This window comes from Oncorhynchus kisutch, linkage group LG10 (assembly GCF_002021735.2).
Source record: "Oncorhynchus kisutch isolate 150728-3 linkage group LG10, Okis_V2, whole genome shotgun sequence".
In the NCBI taxonomy this organism is placed as follows: Eukaryota; Metazoa; Chordata; class Actinopteri; order Salmoniformes; family Salmonidae; genus Oncorhynchus; species Oncorhynchus kisutch.
In genome coordinates this window covers 13,608,281-13,629,630 of record NC_034183.2, presented here as the reverse complement: position 1 = coordinate 13,629,630, position 21,350 = coordinate 13,608,281, and the positions used below count along the sequence as shown (strand labels likewise).

Here is a 21,350-nt window from a genome sequence, read left to right as displayed (position 1 = left end):
GGCAGCTACAACCTGTTATATATCCTTATTGGAAGTCAACATTATGTCATAGCCTCTCATTGGTTGCCTTAACTTACAAAGGATCACAACTTACAATCGTTTTCTTTGTCTATGAACATAGCGGAACATTTGTTTCCTGGAAATATTCAAAAGATGATATCCCTGTAAACATTCAAAATGTAATGGAGGCCTCCCGGGTGGTGCAGTGGTTAAGGGTGCTGTACTGCAGCGCCAGCTGTGCCACCAGAGACTCTGGGGTCGCGCCCAGGCTCTGTCGTAACCAGCCGTGACCCGGAGGTCCGTGGGGCGATGCACAATTGGCCTAGTGTCGTCCGGGTTAGGGAGGGTTAGGGAGGGGTTGGCTGGGTGGCTTCCGGGTTGGATGCGTGCTGTGTTAAGAAGCAGTGTGGCTTGGTTGGGTTGTGTATCTTTCAACCTTTGTCTCTCCCGAGCCCGTACGGGAGTTGTAGCGATGAGACAAGAAAGTAGCTTGTAAACAATTGGATACCACAAAATTGGGGAGAAAAATTGCTAATTTTATTTTTTAAACCAAAAAATAAAAAATAAAAAAACGGAATGGAAACTGAAGATTAAGTAGTATGACGTCATATAGGGGATGAATAATATCTACAAACAATGATTAAATATATCTTACTTCAATGAGGTTTTGTTTTACAAGGCCAATAACTTTATTCGCTTCAGATATAAGCATTTTGATTAGTAAAATGGTCTATTGTTATTGAGTCATGCTGTCAGGCCAAATGAGGTCTGTTAAAATAACTCACCAGCATATTTTGAACAGACACCCAGGCCAAAGAATTAATGTGTACATTGACATACAGCACATTTGAATGTTTTGGGCGGGGTCTGCCTTTATCTCATAGTAAATGAGTGTGGTTAGCCATTGGACTCTCATGTTAAAGCCAAGTTAAATGAGTGTGTGGGTATGCAATAGCATTGAATCAAATCAATGACACACTAAAAGTAGCATGCATAACTTGCAAAGCACATTGCCCTAGACTAGATGTTATAAAGGCTGGAAAGTTCTGCTACATTAACGCACACTTGGTCACATGAGAGCCAGGAGACAGGAGACCCTCAGTCACGCACACATGCACACGCGCACATGTGGCCACACACCAGAGATGATCAGACTTACACATTCAGATCAGTTTTAATGTAATTTATTTAAGGCTATACCCTCCCTCCATCATTCTCTCCTCCCTCCTCCTCCACTCCCCTCTCCTTCCCTACTCTAATCGCTCTGTTGTGGTGTTAGTTTGAGCTCAGTGGTGGTTTCTCCTCCCTCACAGGAAACTCTCTCTCTCTTTAACTCTCTTTCTTTCTCTCTCTCTCCCTCTTGCTCTCTCTTCCTTTACACTATATAAGTGTGGTGTTTGGATTGTGTGTCAGACAGAGTCAAGGAATACTAGAGTGTAGGACAGATGAAGAGGGGCACAATTCCTGTGCCCCACCCCCTGCCCCCACCCCCCTCTCCCCGGGATTGGCTGATGTGATGGTCACCGTAACAGGATCTACAGGTGAGAGATCTCTCTGATTCGTCAGATTCTGACATTGCTCTCACACAAACCACATAATATAAAAGGAACAAAATAGCTTTTACTAAACAGCTTTCAAACTAATGGCACAACAGCAGTGTGAATAGGAGTTTTTTTTTTTAAGTTATGTTTTTGTGCCTGTCAAGGGGCTGTGTCTGACCAATAACTCTTATCTATAGGACTGGACACAAACAAGCTGAACAATGCTGGAGACAATTTGTGCCTATAATGTTGGGTTTCCTTCGCTCTTGAGAAACACTCATTACCCAGTAATAGGTATTTTTTAAAGTTATGTTTTTGTGCCAGTCAAGGTGCTGTGTCTGACCTGGAATGTTCACCCGTAGGCTGCGTTTAGACAAGCAGCTCAAATTTCAGATATCTTTTTTCACTCTTTGTTCTTTTGATCAATCAGATCAGAATCTGAAAAATAAAAGATATTATGTGATTGGTCAATTACTGAAAAAAAGATCAGAATTGGACTGGCTGTCTATCCCATCTTTTCATGTTTGCCATCTTTGTTCATGTTCACACTTAATGATGGGAAATGATGTAAAATATATCACTAGCCACTTTAAACAATGCTACCTAATATAATGTTTACATACCCTACATTATTCATCTCATATGTATACGTATATACTGTACTCTATCATCTACTGCATCTTTATGTAATACATGTATCACTAGCCACTTTAACTATGCCACTTTGTTTACATACTCATCTCATATGTATATACTGTACTCGATACCATCTACTGTATCTTGCCTATGCCGCTCTGTACCATCACTCATTCATATATCTTTATGTACAAATTCTTTATCCCTTTACACTTGTGTGTATAAGACAGTAGTTTTGGAATTGTTAGTTAGATTACTTGTTGGTTATTACTGCATTGTCGGAACTAGAAGCACAAGCATTTCGCTACACTCGCATTAACATCTGCTAACCATGTGTATGTGACAAATAAAATTGGATTTGATTTGATTTGATTTAATGGTGGAACATAAAAGAGACATTTCAAAGTTTAGCGGTGGGAGCGAGGCCGGCGAGACAAGCAGAATTAAATTACATTACAACCCCTATAAAACATCCATTTTGTTTAGGGTTGCCTATTTTTTAATCTTCTCTTCACATAATTAAAACCGAACAGTAAGAATGCCTCCTATAGAGATGAGAATAAGAGGCCTTTGGGGGGAGAATTAGATACCTGAATACCGGAGGGGATTTTGGCTCATGGATAAAGCGCTTCTCTGGCTCTGGGATAATAGTGACGAGGGATGAGTTATGCCCCCACACAAGCAGAGAGATGAGCCAGACACACTGCAGGACTGACAGATTGTGTTGACAATGTTTGGGCTGCTTCCTGTAGGTTCACCGCAGGGTAAAGGTTCTGGCACAACCTGAGGTGTTGCATTATACTCTGTCTTTCTCTCCGCCACACTCTCTCTTCCTCTACTATCTCTTTCTATTTGCTTTCATTTTCTTTCTTTCTCTCTCTCTCAATGTATTTATAAAATCCCTTTTTACATCAGCAGATGTCACAACGTACTTTTACAGAAACACAGCCTAAAACCCCAAACATGAAGCAATGCAGATGTAGAAGCACGTGGCTAGGAAAACCTCTCTATAAGGCAGGAACCTAGGAAGAAACCTAGAGAGGAACAAGGCTCTGAGTGGTGACCAGTCCTCTTCTGCCTGTGCCCAGTGGAGATTATAAGAGTACATGGCCATTAAGGCCAGATCGATGATCAGCAGGGTCAAATAACAGTGGTTATAGAGGGTGCAGATCAGTACCTCAGGTGTAAATGTCAGTTGACTTTTCATAGTCCAGCATTAAGAGGTTGAGACAGCAGGTGCGGCAGAGAGAGAGGGAGAGGGAGGGTCGAAACAGCTGGTCCGGGATAAGTTAGCGCGTCCGGTAAACAGGTCCGGGTTCCATAGTCGAGGCAGAACAGCAGAAACTGGATCAGCAGCATGACCAGGTGGACTGGGGACAGGGACAGCCAGAAGTCACCAGGCCAGGTAGTCCTGAGCAATAGTCCTAGGGCTCAGGTCCTCCAAGAGTGGAGAGAGAGAGAGAGTGATGGGAGAATAAGAGGGGGCATACTTACGATCACAACGGACACCAGATAAACAGGAGAATTACACCAGATAGCACAGAGTGACCCTAGCCCCTCAGTTGTTTTAGCCATCCAGCAAGGAAGGATCCACCTCAAACCAAAACAAAACAGTACTGTAGATTAGCTCAGCATTTCTTAATCCCCCTCTCCCAGTACCCCTGGCAATGTCAGGTGCTGTTAAAACATATTTCGAAATGTACTGTTTTAAAGGCCCATGGCAGTCAACAAAAATCATTTTCATGTATTTTACATATATTTCCACACTATAATATTTGAATAATACTCTAAAATTGTGAAAATTATGTTAATTCCCTTTTAGTGTAAGAGCTGTTTGGAAAGACCACCTGAAATTTCTGCCTGTTTTGGGGGGATGGAGTTTTGGCCTGCCTGGTGACATCACCAGGCGACAATTTAGTCAATAGACCAATAAGAAAGAGAGTTACAAACCTCTACCAATAACAGCTACTTTTCAGTTTTCTACTCCCTCTCAGACCACTCCCAGACAGTCCTAGCAAAATTCTTGCTTGGGAAATTGCTCTTTGCTAAGTAAAGAGTCAAAGTAAGGTACTTAATTGCTATCCAAAAATTATTTGATAGTGAGATAAAAACATCTGTATGTTACCTTTAAGGGATACGTAGAGATTTTGACAATTAGGCCCTTTATCTACTTCCCCAGAGTTAGATGAACTTGTAGATACCATTTGTATGTCTCTGTGTCCAGTATGAAGCATGCTAACACATACCCATAGACTACCAGACAATGCGCTAATGCTAGTTAGCATTGGCTTGCAAAACTACCTCTAACTCCCTTCATACTGCACAGAGACATAATAATGGTATCCACAAGTTCTGACAGATTTTGCCAAAATCGAACTATCCCTTTAAATGAACAGTGAAATGGAATAATATTTTCTCACTGTGTCTCCTACAAATCACTTTAAGTTCACATTTGAGTTTACAGTCAGAGTTCTTGGTCCAATAGAAGTTCCAACATCTTTAAACTCTAAGTGAGGTATGCAGGGATGAATTGTAGATGAGCTGTCATTGGCTAGAACAGATACTTAAAAACAGTTCAGTTTTAGAAGTTGTTGATGTTGGTCAGTAGGCTTCCATGTAAACCACAGTCATCAACAATATCTTATCTTAATTGCTACCAGATAGGTCTGCGGGTTCCGGGCAGGAAGATAAATCGTTCAATTTGACAGTCGGCCAAACTTACACGCTTCTTCCAATATACAACTGTGGTTGCTTGCCTCCTCTTGGAAAAGGCCATTTTATCATGTTATTATACTATATGTACACAATAACATCTGCAAAAGGCATTGAATCCTAGCAATATTTCAAAACGGGTTGCACTTAGTCAATGTTAGTGTTATTTTTTTTTGGGGGGGGGGATAGATCAGCTTTAATCTTGCAGATAGATTGTGACTTCTAGCAATGTAATTGTCTGCATAATTTCCAATCCCCCATATATATTATTTTAAATATATATATATTTTAAATATATTTTCCTTCTATATTATTTTCCCCTTATCTACCATCCCTCCCCTAATTGAAGTAAACTAATGGACAACAATACTTAGGCTTCTACTTCCAGCTCATACATACTACAGTTGAAGTCGGAAGTTTACATACACTTAGGTTGGAGTCATTAAAACTCGTTTTTCAACCACTCCACAAAATTCTTGTTAATAAACTATAGTTTTGGCAAGTCGCTTAGGACATCTACTTTGTGCATGACACAAGTAATTTTTCCAACAATTGTTCACAGACAGATTATTTCACGCATAATTCACTGTATCATACATACATACACTAAGTTGACTGTGCCTGTAAACAGCTTGGAAAATTCCAGAAAATTATGTAATGGCTTTACAAGTTTCTGATAGGCTAATTGACATCATTTGAGTCAATTGGAGGTGTACCTGTGAATTCATTTCAAGGCCTGCCTTCAAACTCAGTGCCTCTTTACTTGACATCATGGGAAAATCAGAAGAAATCAGCCAAGACCTCAGAAAAAAATGGTAGACCTCCACAAGACTGGTTCATCCTTGGGATAAATTTCCAAATGCCTGAAAGTACCTCGTTCATCTGTACAAACAATAGTACGCAAGTATAAACACCATGGGACTACGCAGCCGTCACACCGCTCAGGAAGGAGATGCGTTCTGTCTCCTAGAGATGAACATACTTTGGTGTGAAAAGTGCAAATCAATCCCTGAACAACAACTAAGGACCTTGTGAAGATGCTGGAGGAAACAGGTATAAAAGTATGTATATCCACAGTAAAATAAGTCCTATATCAACATAACCTGAATGGCCGCTCAGCAAGGAAGAAGTCACTGCTTCAAAACTGCCATAAAAAAGCCAGACTACGGTTTGCAACTGCACATGGGGACAAGATCGTACTTTTTGGAGAAATGTCCTCTGGTCTGATGAAACAAAAATATAATTGTTTGTCTATAATGATCATTGTTATGTTTGGAGGAATAATAGGGAGGCTTGCAAGCCAAAGAACAACATCCCATCCGTGAAGCACGGGGGTGGCAGCATCATGTTGTGGGGGTGCTTTGCTGCAGGAGGGACTGGTGCACTTCTCAAAATAGATGGCGTCATGAGGGAGGGAAATTATGTGTATATATTGAAGCAACATCTCAAGACATCAGTTAAAGTTAAAGCTTGGTCGCAAATGGGTCTTCCAAATGGACAACGACCCCAAGTATACTTCCAAAGTTGTAGCAAAATGGCTTAAGGACAACAAAGTCAAGGTATTGGAGTGGCCATCACAAGGCCCTGACCTCAATCCTATAGACAATTTGAGGGCAGAATTGAAAAATCATGTGCTTGCAAGGAGGCCTACAACCCTGACTCAGTTACACCAGCTCTGTCAAGAGGAATGGGCCAAAATTCACCCAACTTCTTGTGGGAAGTTTGTGGAAGGCTACCCGAAACGTTTGACCCAAGTTAAACAATTTGATGGCAAATGAAGTGGTGATCCTAACTGACCTAAGACAGGGATTTGTTTACTAGGATTACATCTCAGGAATTGTGAAAAACGGAGTATAAATGTAGTTGGCTAAGGTGTATGTAAACATCCAACTTCAACTGTATATTCATTTTATGCACAGTATATTTAACTTTAGTTATATTTTGTTTGTCCTCTCCCATCTGTCTCTGAAGACCATCCAGTTTTGATTTCCAGCTGCCATATATTTTCCCACTGTGCTGTGATGTTTCACAAAGGTTCTGAACCTTTCTATTCGCATAGTTTCTACAGATCGTAAATTAAAATTGTCATTTTTTTCACAAGCATTGTTGTGAAACACTGTATGAAACACTATATGATAAAATGACCCCTCATCTATAATCCCTAATGTCCTCTCTCTTCCTTTCTCCTTCTCTCTCACTCACTCTGCCTCTCTTTCTCTCTCTCTTTCTCATCCACTCTTTCTCTCTCCACCATTCCTCTATATTGTTCACTCTCTCTCACACCATTTCACTCTCTGTCCTTCTTCTGTCTGTATCATTCACTATCTTACTCACTTTCTCTATTCCCTTTTCTCTCTTCAGGATGTTTGACAGCCCTTCCCATTGACCCAAGCTCCAGGATGCTCATGGTGCCCGTCGGAAGTGGCCAACCTCACCACGCCGTGCCTGTGGCCTGCGCCCTCACCTGTTCCTGGCTCCTGCTATTCTTTCATGCCGCCTTCAGCCAGAAGCCTGCCAAACTGCCCCTGGTGGGCCGCAAGCCCTTCATCGCTGCCTGGAACGCACCGCTGGACCTGTGCACTGTCAAGTACAATGTCCACACCAACCTGGAGCACCTCTTCCATATTAGTGGCAGTCCGCGGGCCGTCCACACTGGCCAGAACGTTACCATTTTCTATGCCAACCGGCTGGGCCTCTACCCTTTCTACACGGACCACAGCATCCCTATCAATGGAGGCCTGCCCCAAAACTGCAGCATGAATGACCATCTCCTCAAGGCCTACAGGGATATCAACCATTTTATCCCCTCGGAGGACTTTGCTGGTCTGGCGGTCATTGACTGGGAGTACTGGCGCCCACAGTGGAACCGCAACTGGCACAAGAAAGACATTTACCGGCGGAAGTCCCGGGAGCTGATCACACAGGCCTATGTTAACGTGACTTCATCACAAATCGAAGAGCTGGCGAGCAAACGCTTTGAGAAGAGTGCCCGGGCGTTCATGCAGAAGACTGTCCAGCTAGGGACGTTCCTTCGCCCCAACGGACTCTGGGGCTTCTACCTCTATCCGGACTGCCACAACTACAACCTGTATGAGCACAACTACACAGGGTCCTGCCCTCTGCTGGAGAGCCTGCGTAATGACGAACTGCTCTGGTTGTGGAACAGCAGCACAGCACTGTTTCCCTCAGTGGCTATCAGGAAGAGCCAAACAGACAGTGTCAGCAACCTCCATTTCTCCCAGTTTAGGGTGCTGGAATCTCTGAGGATAGCTGGGCTCACCTCACACGGCTATGATCTGCCCACATTCGTGTACACACGCCTGGGCTACAGAGACGAGGCAATGGCCTTCCTCACCACGGTAAGACTGCCACACTTAGTAACCCAAAGGTCTAAAATCATATGCTTTTCATCCTACATTATCCCAATGGGACTGGTAATTCACTGATTATTAGTTGATACTACAAAGCTTTGTAATGCTTTACAGACAGGATCAGTTTAGACATAATTTGTTTGACTGGGAATCATTTCTTTTTGGCATTCTTTAACCTGCACTAATTTGTTTCCCCCTCAGCAGTCAACACTATTTAGAGTACTGCATCATCAGTTGTGTGCAGGCAACTCTGCTTTTCCTGAGGAGACATTAGCACCATCTTGTGGCTGCTTAAAAAAGTTGAAAATGTGGTGGAATTATCCTGTCTGTGTGTCTGTATGTGTATTGCAGAAAGACTTGATCCACACCATTGGGGAGAGTGCTGCTCTTGGTGCGGCTGGTTTTGTGATCTGGGGAGACCTCAACCTCACCTCATCCAGAGTGAGTCTGATTCTCCATCTTTACTGTTATCTTATATAATTTGCATTTATAGTTAGACCATCCAAGTGTTAGACAAGCTAGAATAGAGAAGAGCCAAAAGGGCTCTGAACGAGCACGAGCTCCAACTACTGGCAATGAACAGCTCTGACAAAGACAAATCATGAATTAAAGCTAAGAAAATGATGTGCTTGCTATTTCATTCTGTTTGGACTTAATTTTGCTGTCAACACCTCCAAGGCCTGTGTACATCTGTCATTTAAAATGAGTCTTTGAGAAGAAATGTAATGTATTCCAAACATTCTTCCCACTAAGCATTTACCAATGGCGATGTCTTTTGGATGTCTTTTTTTTGGTGCAGTCTGAACTGGCCTTGTTTTCAGCGTGCAAGGATGCAGATTTTTGGTCTCAACTTTATTTTAGCCAAACATAGACATCTATGGTTCAGATTTTGTCAGGTCTGGACCAGCCTTGATTTCTCCGTCCACAGATGTCTGTTCCGGACGTGCCTATATTTGGCCCAAACAGACGTTTATAATTGGTTCAGATTTGGTCCGGTCCAGATCACCCTGGAATTGGCTCAAACATAGACGTCTATAATTGGTTCAGATTTAATCCGGTCCGGTTTGGACCGCACCGTACAGCACAGTACATTGATGAAAAGTAGAGTACAATACATTACAGTACAGTAGAGCACATTAAGGAACAGTAAAGTATAGAAAAGTAAAGTATAGTGTACTGTTTTGCACCCCACTGTACTCTACGGAATTAAACTATACTGTACTGTAATGAATTATACAAGGGTGGGTCTAATCCAGAATGCTGATTGGTTAAAACCGCATTCCAGCCAGTGTCTATTTCACAAGTTACCACTGGCTGAATCTATGATGTTGAAATGCCTATTTCCTCTGTTCCATCTTCACTAGAAAACAGTTTAAACAAATGCAAATGCAGCTACTTTGCTATTATTCTGGCTGCACTTTTTGACATGACTGTAAATTAACCGTAGTTGGCTAGCTAGCAGGCAAGGGAAAAGAACATTGCCAGTCAATATGGCAATGGAACATTTAGAATGAACGACTGGATCGTGTCTATAGATACAGAACAAAAAGAATGAACGACTGGATCGTGTCTATAGATACAGAACAAAAAGAATGAACGACTGGATCGTGTCTATAGATACAGAACAAAAAGAATGAATGACTGGATCGTGTCTATAGATACAGAACAAAAAGAATGAACGACTGGGTCGTGTCTATAGATACAGAACAAAAAGAATGAACGACTGGATCGTGTCCATAGATACAGAACAAAAATAACAAACGACTGGGTCGCACATCTAGCAACCCTAGATTTGTGTCAGGACTATATCTTGTTGAACACAGACAACAACACAGAGTTACATATGGAATAAACAATAAACAAGCCAATAACACAATAAACAAGTCAATGACACAGTAGAAAAAAGAAAGTCTATATACAGTCTATATACAGTACTGTACTGTTGAAACATAGCCTAGACGTCTATGATTCGGTTGGACAGACCACATTTGTACTTGTTTGCTTAAAAAATTATTAGTGTGATATAATGCCTCTTAAAATAGGAAAGATAATCAAAATGAAGATAGCAACAATAAATGTATTACATTATTGTAAATGTAAAAACAAACACTTGCAAACGCATGCTGGGTATTATTCTAATGAGCTCCACCCCCAAACATGTACAAATGTGGTCTGTCCAACCAAATCATAGACGTCTAGGCTATATTTCACAAGTTTGAACATCACAGTACTGCACAGTTTATATTTACATTACATTTTAGCAGACACTCTTATACAGAGCGGATTACAGGTAGCAATTTGTCATCAACAGATTGTCAGTGATAATGTATGTGCAGTTGAAATTTGGCCACAAAATCAATGACCAAAAAATAATTATTTCAATCTGTAAATTATCTCTTTTCGATGTCTGGAAAATACATATTTTTGACGTCTTTGTATTTTCTCCTTTCATTCAGCACCTCAAATGCACTTGATTGCAACGTCCAGAAAACAAGTATTTTCAGCATCCGGAAAATAAGTATTTTCACCTTTCATTCAGCAGATAAAATACACCGTCAACGTCTGGAAATGAAGTCTAAAATATGTATTTTCAACTTAATTTTGCTTACTGGGTTCTCTTGAAGCTTGAGTTGAAGCTTTAAGCATTTTATAAATCTGAGTGTAAGACGTACCAATGCTATAAGGAGGACAATAGTTGGTTGAAAATAGCTGAAAACCAACAGAGAATAGTTATGACAGTATGGGGCAACGCGCTAAAGTATATAAGAGATTATCGTGGATTGCACAATGCCCTTATCTGTTTGACTGTCTCTTCGTTTTCGCTCTCTCTCTCTCTTTCTCTCTCTCTCTTGTCTCCAGCACAACTGCACAAAGGTGAAGTCCTTCCTGAACCAGCGCCTGGGTCAGTACATCACCAATGTGACACGGGCTGCAGAGGTCTGCAGTGACTTCCTGTGCCAGAGCAACGGCCGCTGTGTCCGCAGGAACCTCCACGCCCCGTACTACCTCCACCTGAGCGGAGACAGCTACCACATCCAGCCCTCAGGGGATGGGGACTTTGTGGTCACTGGCTGGCACTCGCAGCACGAGCTCCAACTACTGGCCGAGAGGTTCCGCTGTCACTGCTATGAGGGACACACTGGGGAGAAGTGTGACAGCCTGAATAAGGTGGTGGAAGAAGAGGAGGAAGAGGAGGGGGGAGAGGGGGAGGAGGAGCAGAGGGAAAGTGCTGCTTCACGAACTGGGAACACCCTTGGCTTGGTGGTGTTGCTCCTCCTATTGAACTTATATCCTTAGTGGGGACTGTTGTATGATGATAGCACTTTAAGTGCCGTGTGTTATTTGCGGTAGGGGAGACAGAGCTTGAAGTCACTTCCATGGGACACTGCTTTCATGCAATGCTGTGTCATTTTTCAACTGGGGTCCTTCACTATAATGGGTAACACTTTACTTGAAGGGTACCACCTTGTCAGCTCAGGGATTGAAACTAACAACCTTTCAGTTACTGGCCCAATGCTCTAACTGCTAGGCTACCTGCCACCCTAAATGCTTAATGTCATCAAACCTACTTTATGGTTTCATTAAGCCTTACTAAATATTAGGATCAATATAAACTGTGGGCTGTTTTTTGCTCCAGTCTCCCCTAATACTGTGCAGTTTCATCTAGCAATAAGCTTGGTATTTCCACAACGCAAAGTTTATTATTTTTTTAACCGTACGCTATCATTGAATGCTAATCAATTTGAACGGATTATCTAATTTGACTACTGGAGGAACAATAAAGTTTTTAAAAGTTCCTTGGCACAGCGCAATTTGAAAAAGCCTATAACAAATTGGTGTATCTCCATGGAAAAGTTTCCGAACCACATCACGTTCGGGCCTTCCCATGGCCTTCCACAGGCAGCACTGTTTAGTAGGCAACGGAGCATTGTGTGACAGAGGCGCTATGGAGGGTGCCAGCTGTTTCCTTCCCACACCTTTTTGCAAACAGTGGTGTTCAAGTTGTATTTGAACTGGACATCTCATCGATTCACAGGTGTATGTTCAAATGAACCCAAAGCCTTTACGTATCACTCTGACATTAAAGCTCAGGTAGGCAGGGGTTAACACTGTGCAGCAATGGAAGAGACAAGGTATGTAATGTCAACACCTTTTGCCTGTCCTCCTTAGTTAGTAGTTTACTGTAGGAGAGTTACAAGGTATTGTCTTGCAACACCAAAGTGAGTGTTTTCTACCCAGGTTACTCTTGAAATGTGTGGAACTGTAAAATCATTTTGATGTACAATTGTTATGCTAAACTAGACTGTAAAACCATTATGTATATGGACTATATGTTATTTGAATGTAAAGAACAGAAATGTTTCAAATCTTGCCAATTGTATTCATGTTGTTCTTTACCCATGCACGATGGCACTGTACAAATGTACTCCAGATGTTCTTTCTGTGAAGCACCAAGGGCTAGAGTCATAATTGACTTGGCATCAATATAAGGCATGTCAGCATTTTGATAGCCGCCAACATTGCTTTTTGGATTGCTTTACTCACTTTTTGTTCTTGTTTTATGTGTATGAACAAGTGGCTCATATAAGTAGTTCATACAATATATTTCATTATGTCTACTGACTGTGGTTTCACTGTAGACAAATCCATCTCAATGTGGATGATTTCATCATCTCAGCCATCTCAGCTATAGTAGCCCTGTTGTGCTTTTGCCTAGACTGCACTTAAGATTCCAAGATTGTAAACCAAATACACAAGGATTATATGCAACATATGACACGTGTTGCTTGAATGTAGATGAACTGCAAAAAAAAAAAAAAATCTATAATTTTGGATACATCAATTTGTTTCTACATTCTGCTTCAAAGCTAAGAAACTTAATTAAATGGCCTTGTATGGAGGCTGATATCAAGAAATAAACATGGATGACTATTTTCCGATTGACAACGTATCAATGAAGATTCTCCATTGAGAATGTTTTTTAATCGGCCCCTAGTAGCCCTTTAACAGTCCCTTAAAGTGGCCCTGAAAGTGGCCATTAAAGTGGCCCTTAAAGTGGCCCTTAAAGTTTGGATTCTATTGCATGTGTATTTGGACACATTCCTTCTCTTACACGCAATGTGTTAGGCTGATAACTGCAGACAAACACTGATATCCTCGGCACACTCCACAGGGCATCTCTGTTTTCCAGAGTGCAGAAACGAGATAGGAGACCAGATATCAGTAAAAGCAGCAGTTTCACAGAAATGTACAGGACCAGCTGTATTGGTTGATAGACACTACCGTTCAAAAGTTTGGGGTTAATTAGAAATGTCCTTGTTTTTGAAAGAAAAGCACATTTTTTGTCCATTAAAATAACATCAAATTGATCAGAAATACAGTGTAGACATTGTTAATGTTGTAAATGACTATTGTAGCTGGAAACAGCTGATTTTTAATGGAATATCTACATAGGTGTACAGAGGCCCATTATCAGCAACCATCACTCCTGTGTTCCAATGGCACATTGTGTTAGCTAATCCAAGTTAGTCATTTTAAAAGGCGAATTGATCATGAGAAAACCCTTTTGCAATTATGTTAGGACAACTGAAAAATGTTGTTCTGTTTAAAGAAGCAATACAACTGGCCTTCTTTAGAGTGGGTGAAAATAGCCAGAAACAAATAATTTTCTTCTGAAACTTGTCAGTCTATTCTTGTTCTGAGAAATAGGGCGAGAAATTGCCAAGAAACTGAAGATCTCGTACAGCGCTGTCTACTACTCCCTTCACAGAACAGCGCAAACTGGCTGTAACCAGAATAGAAAGAGGAATGGGAGGCCGCGGTGCACAACTGAGCAAGAGGACAAGTACAGTAGTGTCTAGTTTGAGAAACAGACGTCTCACAAGTCCTCAACTGGCAGCTTCGTTAAATAGTACCCGTAAAACACCAGTCTCAACGTCAACAGTGAAGAGGCGACTCCAGGATGCTGGCCTTCTAGGCAGAGTTCCTCTGTCCAGTGTCTGTGTTCTTTTGCCCATCTTAACCTTTTATTTTTATTGGCCAGTCTTAGATATGGCTTTTTCTTTGCGACTCTGCCTAGAATTATATGCCCATTATTTGGTATCCTTTTGACCAGGGCTCTCAAACCCTGTTCCGAGAGAGCTACCCTCCAGTAGGTTTTCGCTCCAACCACAGTTGTAACTATCCAGTTTATTAGATTCAAGTGTGCTAGATTAGGGTTGGAGTGAAAACCTACAGGACGGTAGCTCTCTAGGAACAGGGTTGGAGAGGCCTGCTTTGGACAGTATGCAGAGCCTGTAACTGTCACGCCTTGGTACTTATACCTGTGTTCTCTGTTTGTCTGTTGCCAGAATGTCCTATTTGTCAAGTCAACCAGCATTTTGTCTCAGCTCCTGTTTTCTCCAGTCTCTTTTTCTCGCTCTCCTGGTTTTGACCTTTGCCTGTCCTGACTCTGAGCCTGCCTGCCTGACCACTCTGCCTGCCCCTGAGCCTGAGCCTGCCTGCCATCCTGTGCCTTTGCCACTACTCTGGATAATCGACCCCTGCCCGTTGTTTGCTTGCCCCTGTCGTTTGCCTGCCCCTGTTGCTGTAATGAATATTGTTACTTCAACACAGTCTGCATTTGGGTCGTGATAGTAACCTTTAACCCCATAACTTTTGAGGGGCTTTGAGTAATGCTTCTGTGATAATTAAGTTGATGAAATAGTTTGTTTTAATCCCTTAGAGTAGATTGACGCACCGGTTCATAACAAAAAATCCCAATCAAAGTTTAAGATAGAGATTGTTTTTTGCATTGGATGCTTCTCAATCCACCACATCTGCCTGTTGCACTTCCACAACTGTGGTGAAAGGTGGCAAAGCTAGAGCGGTGTTTGTCAGACCATGAGACATCCCGAAAATCAGTCTTCTCACAAGAAGGACTTGAGCTATTATGACCAGTCTTTTGAAAGGGGGAGACTCACGAATGATGTTCTCCATTTTGCTCTATGACCCCCACAAGTGTCAAGAGACTCGTACGAAGTCAGTACCGTCGATGTGCGAACTTCTGTTTGGTAGTGGCCAAACACTTCTGGCTTCAAACTAATGGGATTCTCCTGAACATGATGATGTTTTCCGTTTTGCTCTATGACTCCCACAAGTGTCACGGGACTCGTCTGAAGGTAACCGGTACAGGTAAAAAAAAGTTAGTTTTGTGCCTACCCAATAAGGGGTTAAATATGTGTAAAAAATATAGATATATTTCCTGAGTTTTTTTGTAGGTCTCCTAGAATTAAGACAAACACTTCAAAACCTTGTTTCTTATTATTTATTTTTGGACTGTCCTTTTTGCCATTTATGAATGTGTTATTCAATGTGATTCTATGGGCATATACCTAAAAGGTACCTAAAAGGTATTAAAAAAAAGGTCCTACAATTCCAAATCAAATAGCTAAATGATCCATAGTATGACCATCTAAAAACAAATCCAGATTTCAACTTAACACCCCCCCCCCCTCCCCCTCCCCCCAACGTCTTAGACTCCAAAGAATTAACAGATCCGGTCACAAACATTTTGAGCAGGAGAAGGGGAAATACAGAGTGTGCTGGATTACAAGGGATTTGTGTGCGAATCCCTGGAACAGGTGTGTGCACATTCATGTTGTAACCTTTATTCCTTTGTTCTACCAGCTCGACAACTTTGTTAAGTCTCATTTTCTCTCATGTTATTGTTTGAAGTAAGTTTGAAGTGGTATAGATATAGGATCTTAATTTGAGCCAGTTCGCAACAGCAGGAAAATAATCCTGCAGCAAAAGGAAATGTGAATTATTATGTGGATTATAATTCATGGACATTTTAGTAGGATTTGATTCATTTTTCAAAGTGGAAATGACAAACTTTTAGAAGCCTTTTTAAACATTGAGTACATTACAAGGTTGCATAATGTGAGGAATGAGAGTGGGAATTGGAGTTGATGATCATTGATTAGTAATGCCTGACGTGTGTCTAAATTCCTGTCTGCCATGTAAATGACTTGAGATGGTGGTAATGCAACGCGCCGTTTGTAGGTTTCAGAGAGTGGAACATCAGCTTTATTAAAGAAGAGACTTGGACACGAGACAGCTTAACTGGATGTGACTTTATCCCAGTACAACCACCATCCGAATTAGTTCAAGTGAGAGATACATGTACACTCTTAGGAAAAAAAGGTGCTATGTAGAACCAAAAAGGGGTCTTCGGCTGTCCTCATAGGATAACCCTTTGAAGAACCCCTTTTGGTTCCAGGTAGAACTATTTTGGGTTCCATGTAGAACCCTTTGTGGAAAGGGTTCTACATGGAACCCAAAATAGTTCTACCTTGAACCAATAAAGGTTCTTCCTGGAACAGAAAAGTATCATCCTATGCTGACAGCTTCAGAGCCCTTTTGGAACCCTTTTTTCTAAGAGTGTAGAACTGGGACAATAAACTCTGACCATGCCAATCACTTATCGCAGACATTTTGCAGATATCCTTCATTAAAATAATTAACATTTACTACAGAAATGCGAAATACGTTTGTTAATATGGGTGATTGTTCATTTTACAATTGATGACTTCAACCATCAAAATATTTGTAGCTTAAAGTATATAAAATATATATATATATATATATATATGTGATGCACATTAATGTTATAAATGTATAGTTCTAATTATCATACTCAAAATATTCAGGCAATTTATTGTATTACAGATTTTTGTCCATATCACAGAGCTCTAATTCACACATCAGGCATTGCTAGTCAATGATCATCAACTCAAATTCCCACTCTTCCAGTTGCAATACATTGTGAAATAGTACAAGTACCAACAGGTGTTCTTGAGGAAAGAGAAAAACAGAACATAGACCAGATCTTTGGAAATGCTCCAAATCATTTACCCTTTACATAATAATGGAATCTATTGTACTGGAAATGGGGAAATCACAGATATGATTCACCTCATTTTCTCACATTGTATATAGACTTATTTTTCTACTGTATTATTGATGTGTATGTTTGTTTTACTCTATGTGTAACTCTGTGTTGTTATATGTGTCGAACTGCTTTGCTTTATCTTGGCCAGGTAGCAGTTATAAATGAGAACTTGTTCTCAACTTGCCTACCAGGTTAAATAAAGGTGAAAAAAAACACAAAAAAAGATTGAATACAATGTGCTTAGTTTTGTGCTGATGTCATTCTCCATTGCCTCCATTTTGACTATCACTTCTATTTTTACAATTTGTGCAGTGTTTGGTTGTATTTTCCACTCCACACAAGATGTTCCCTCGCAGAAAAATGTAATTATTTTTATTGATTTGAACACTTTCAATTTAAAAGCTTTTTTTGAGTAGAGGGTGCAGGATAGAATGCTGACCAGTGATGTCACAGTTATGTTTGTATTTGCCAAAATTACATCAAACAAAAACAAATGCTTCTTCTTTGAAAGGAAATCTGCTTTGAAAAGAAAGGTAGTGCAGAACACATTTACCTACTTAAATCTGGGTTGGATGTGCTTTCTTTTGATACTGCTCCAAAACATTACTCACAAAAACTTTGATTAATTATGCTTTGTTTTCCCATCTTAAGGAATAAGTCAAAGAGTTGAAAATGAATCTGGACAGGGTCTCCGTTCGTGGACTGCACTTCATGGAATGTTTTTTTCTCATGACTCTGCTGGGCACTAACTGGGCTCTACCTAAAACAGACCCACCTGTAGATCCTGACTACCCCTTCCTATTCATGTGGAACGCTCCCACAGAACTCTGCGAGACCAGATTTGGCATAGGTCTCAACCTCTCCCACTTCCAGTTAGTGAGCAGCACTTTGAAGTCTGCCACCAACCAAAGCATCTCCATTTTCTACACTGACCGTTTCGGCCTCTTCCCCTACGTGGACGAGGACACAGGGGAAATGTATGATGAAGGCCTTCCACAGCTGATTGATTTCCAGGAACACCATGAGCAGGCCGAAGATGACATTGAATACTACATCCCCGAAGACCAACCGGGCCTCGCCATCCTTGACTTTGAGGAGTGGCGACCACAGTGGGTCCGGAACTGGGGTAGCAAGGACATCTATCGAGATCTCTCAATTGAGACTGTGAAAACCAAGACCCCAACCTTATCTGACGACGAGGCCGAAGACAGAGCCAAGATAGTGTTTGAGCGAGCAGCAAAGCGATACTTTCTCCGATCTCTCTTGGTTGGGAAGAGGCTAAGACCCAACAGGCTTTGGGGATACTATCTGTACCCGGACTGTTACAACTACGACTACAACCAGGATATGAGTGATTATTCTGGGAGTTGTCCTGAGCTTGAGCAAGAGAGGAACGATGAGTTGATGTGGCTATGGAAGGAGTCCACTGCTCTCTATCCATCCATCTATCTGGAGCTGATCCTGAGAGATTCCTACCAAGCCCGCCTGTTTGTCCGCCACCGCATTCAGGAAGCTATGAGAGTATCCATGCTCCCCAACCAAAGTTACGCCATTCCTGTCTACGCCTACATCCGCCCAGTTTTCAAAGATAGTGGTGATGACTACATGTCAGAGGTCAGTGAACACTGTCAAGAGATCTAAAAACTATTTATGTACCTGACAGCACACTAACTGGCCTAAAATCAGACAGCCTAAACCAGGGGTCTGCAACTAGATTCAGCCGTGGGAGAGGATGGAACTTAATTCTAATCATTAGTACACTGCATAATTGACCACAACTAAGCCCAAAAAGAGATTGTATTTCAAAAGAACAATACTTTCATACCTTGAATATATTGAGACACGATCACATATGTCTCTTTTTATATTTGTGGGAATAATTTCCTAAATTAAACCAATGTTTTACTGGAATACTGGTGATTTTAGTCTTTTTTGACGTAAAACTAAAATCCTACAAAAAATATGTACAGTTTTTTATGTTGCTAAAAACCTTTGGCCGACCCCTGGCCTAAATGTCTCAAGGGTATTGCTAAAAAATCATAGTGATCGCTCTATCTTTTTCTTTAATCCTCTGTTCTACCAACATGACAACTTTGTTCAGTCTCATTTTCTATCATGTTATTGTTTGAAGTGTGTTTGAAGTGCTAGTGTTTTGTCAAAATGTGTATCCTTTGAATGACTTGTTGTGATTTGTATCTTTTAAATGACTTGGTGGGGGTGTATTATGTCATAGTGATTTCCCTTCTGACTTTGTAACTCTGTGGTTTCCAGTATGACCTGGTGAACACCATTGGGGAGGCAGCTGCCCTGGGAGCGGCTGGGGTGATCTCCTGGGGGGACATGAATGTCACTGACTCAGAGGTATGCTCCCTATTTCTTTACAGATCTATTTCATATGCTTTTAAGAACAATCCATACATCTTTAACACCTAAATGCATTTAATCAAACATTTAATTTAAACACAACAAAAGCACTTTATCATTCTGCCCCCTCAACTTTTCACAGGACTCCTGCTTCACTGCCAGACGCCACCTGGAGAAGATCATGAATCCATACATCTTGAATGTTTCCACAGCATCACGGCTGTGCAGCGAGGCTTTGTGTCGGGCGAATGGCCGATGCATAAGAAAGCACTGGGACAGAGACGACTACCTACACCTCAACCCATATACCTTCCAGATCAAGAGATATAAAACAGGCAATCTGGCTGTGAAGGGTGAAATGTCCCAATATGAGATTGACTGGTTTGCTGACAGATTTGACTGTTTGTGCTACACTGACGAACCATGTCAGTCCTCCATTACTCTAAACTCCTTCCCCAACTTTGTCCAAAGCAATGGAACTCCCCAATACTTCCAACCATTTGTCATTCTGACTTCTGTCTACAGTATGTATTTTTTTCTTGTAATGATGTGCAACAACACAGTAAGCTGGTGATGGGAAGACTGCTAATAATGTCTGGAATGGAGTGAATGGATTTGATATCAAGCATATGGAAACCATGTGTTTGATACCTGTCACGCCCTGACCTTAAAGAACCTTTTTTTATGTCTCTATTTGGTTTGGTCAGGGTGTGATTTGGGGTGGGTATTCTATGTTCTATTATTTGTATTTCTATGTTTTGGCCGCGTAGGGTTCTCAATCAGGGACAGCTGTCTATCGTTGTCTCTGATTGAGAACCATACTTAGGTAGCCCTTTTCCCACCTGTCTTTGTGGGAAGTTTACTTTTGTTTATGGCACATAGCCTGTAGCTTCACGGTTGTTTTTGCGTTTGTTGTTTTGTTGGCGTCATTTTTTAATAATAAAAGAAAATGTACGCTGACCACTCTGCACCTTGGTCCAGTTCTTCCTTCAACAGCCATGACAATACCATTTGATTTATTCCGTTCCAGCCATTACTATGAGCCCAATTAAGGTGCCACAAGCCACCTGTGATGTATGTGTATTGTGTACAAAAGGAGGTGTTGTACTGTCACTTGGAGTTTCCAGGGCTTCTTAAGTTTATGTTTGGGATACTAGTTTGGGTTGCTACCATATGTAAAAAACTCTAATAAAAAAAGTTCAGGTAAAAGGTATGAACACTGCACTTTTGATGAAAATACAAAAACATAAATGAAACTGCCTTGAAAAGTGTAAACACATTTGATGGTGATGTAAAAGTACACATTATGGTGAAAATACCATCATTTCCAAGTAAAGACAAGATCACAAGTGTAACTGGATATACTGTATATCCACAACCTTTAACTAGGTTTCTAGTGTGATATACTGTATATCCACAACCTTTAACTAGGTTTCTAATGTGATATACTGTTTATCCACAACCTTTAACTAGGTTTCTAATGTGATATACTGTTTATCCACAACCTTTAACTAGGTTTCTAATGTGATATACTGTATATCCACAACCTTTAACTAGGTTTCTAATGTGATATATTGTATATCCACAACCTTTAACTAGGTTTCTAATGTGATATATTGTATATCCACAACCTTTAACTAGGTTTCTAGTGTGATATACTGTTTATCCACAACCTTTAACTAGGTTTCTAATGTGATATATTGTATATCCACAACCTTTAACTAGGTTTCTAGTGTGATATACTGTTTATCCACAACCTTTAACTAGGTTTCTAATGTGATATACTGTTTA

The 21,350-nt window shown here is 41.0% G+C and overlaps 2 protein-coding genes across 2 annotated transcripts; both read left to right on the top strand.

The window, feature by feature from the left end:
* Nucleotides 1–1,416: 1,416 nt before the first annotated feature.
* LOC109897774 (hyaluronidase-4) lies at nt 1,417–13,095 on the top strand. The gene is made up of 4 exons (XM_020492333.2): nt 1,417–1,541; nt 7,251–8,248; nt 8,612–8,701; nt 11,120–13,095. The coding sequence occupies exons 1-4, from the start codon at nt 1,517–1,519 to the stop codon at nt 11,555–11,557; spliced, it is 1,551 nt and encodes a 516-aa protein (XP_020347922.1). The 5' UTR covers nt 1,417–1,516; the 3' UTR covers nt 11,558–13,095.
* A 2,708-nt stretch (nt 13,096–15,803) lies between these two features.
* On the top strand, nt 15,804–20,772 carry LOC109897454 (hyaluronidase-5). Its single transcript, XM_020491943.2, has 4 exons — nt 15,804–15,882; nt 17,847–18,809; nt 19,467–19,556; nt 19,702–20,772. The coding sequence occupies exons 2-4, from the start codon at nt 17,868–17,870 to the stop codon at nt 20,131–20,133; spliced, it is 1,464 nt and encodes a 487-aa protein (XP_020347532.1). The 5' UTR covers nt 15,804–15,882; nt 17,847–17,867; the 3' UTR covers nt 20,134–20,772.
* Nucleotides 20,773–21,350: the final 578 nt, after the last annotated feature.

Coding starts and splice junctions, on each gene's coding strand:
- LOC109897774 (XM_020492333.2), top strand. CDS start 1,517: ATGGTCACCGTAACAGGATCTACAG. Junction 1,542..7,250: donor CACCGTAACAGGATCTACAG/GTGAGAGATCTC, acceptor TTCTCTCTTCAG/GATGTTTGACAGCCCTTCCC. Junction 8,702..11,119: donor TCAACCTCACCTCATCCAGA/GTGAGTCTGATT, acceptor TCTTGTCTCCAG/CACAACTGCACAAAGGTGAA.
- LOC109897454 (XM_020491943.2), top strand. CDS start 17,868: ATGAATCTGGACAGGGTCTCCGTTCGTGGACTGCACTTCATGGAATGT. Junction 18,810..19,466: donor GTGATGACTACATGTCAGAG/GTCAGTGAACAC, acceptor TGTGGTTTCCAG/TATGACCTGGTGAACACCAT. Junction 19,557..19,701: donor TGAATGTCACTGACTCAGAG/GTATGCTCCCTA, acceptor AACTTTTCACAG/GACTCCTGCTTCACTGCCAG.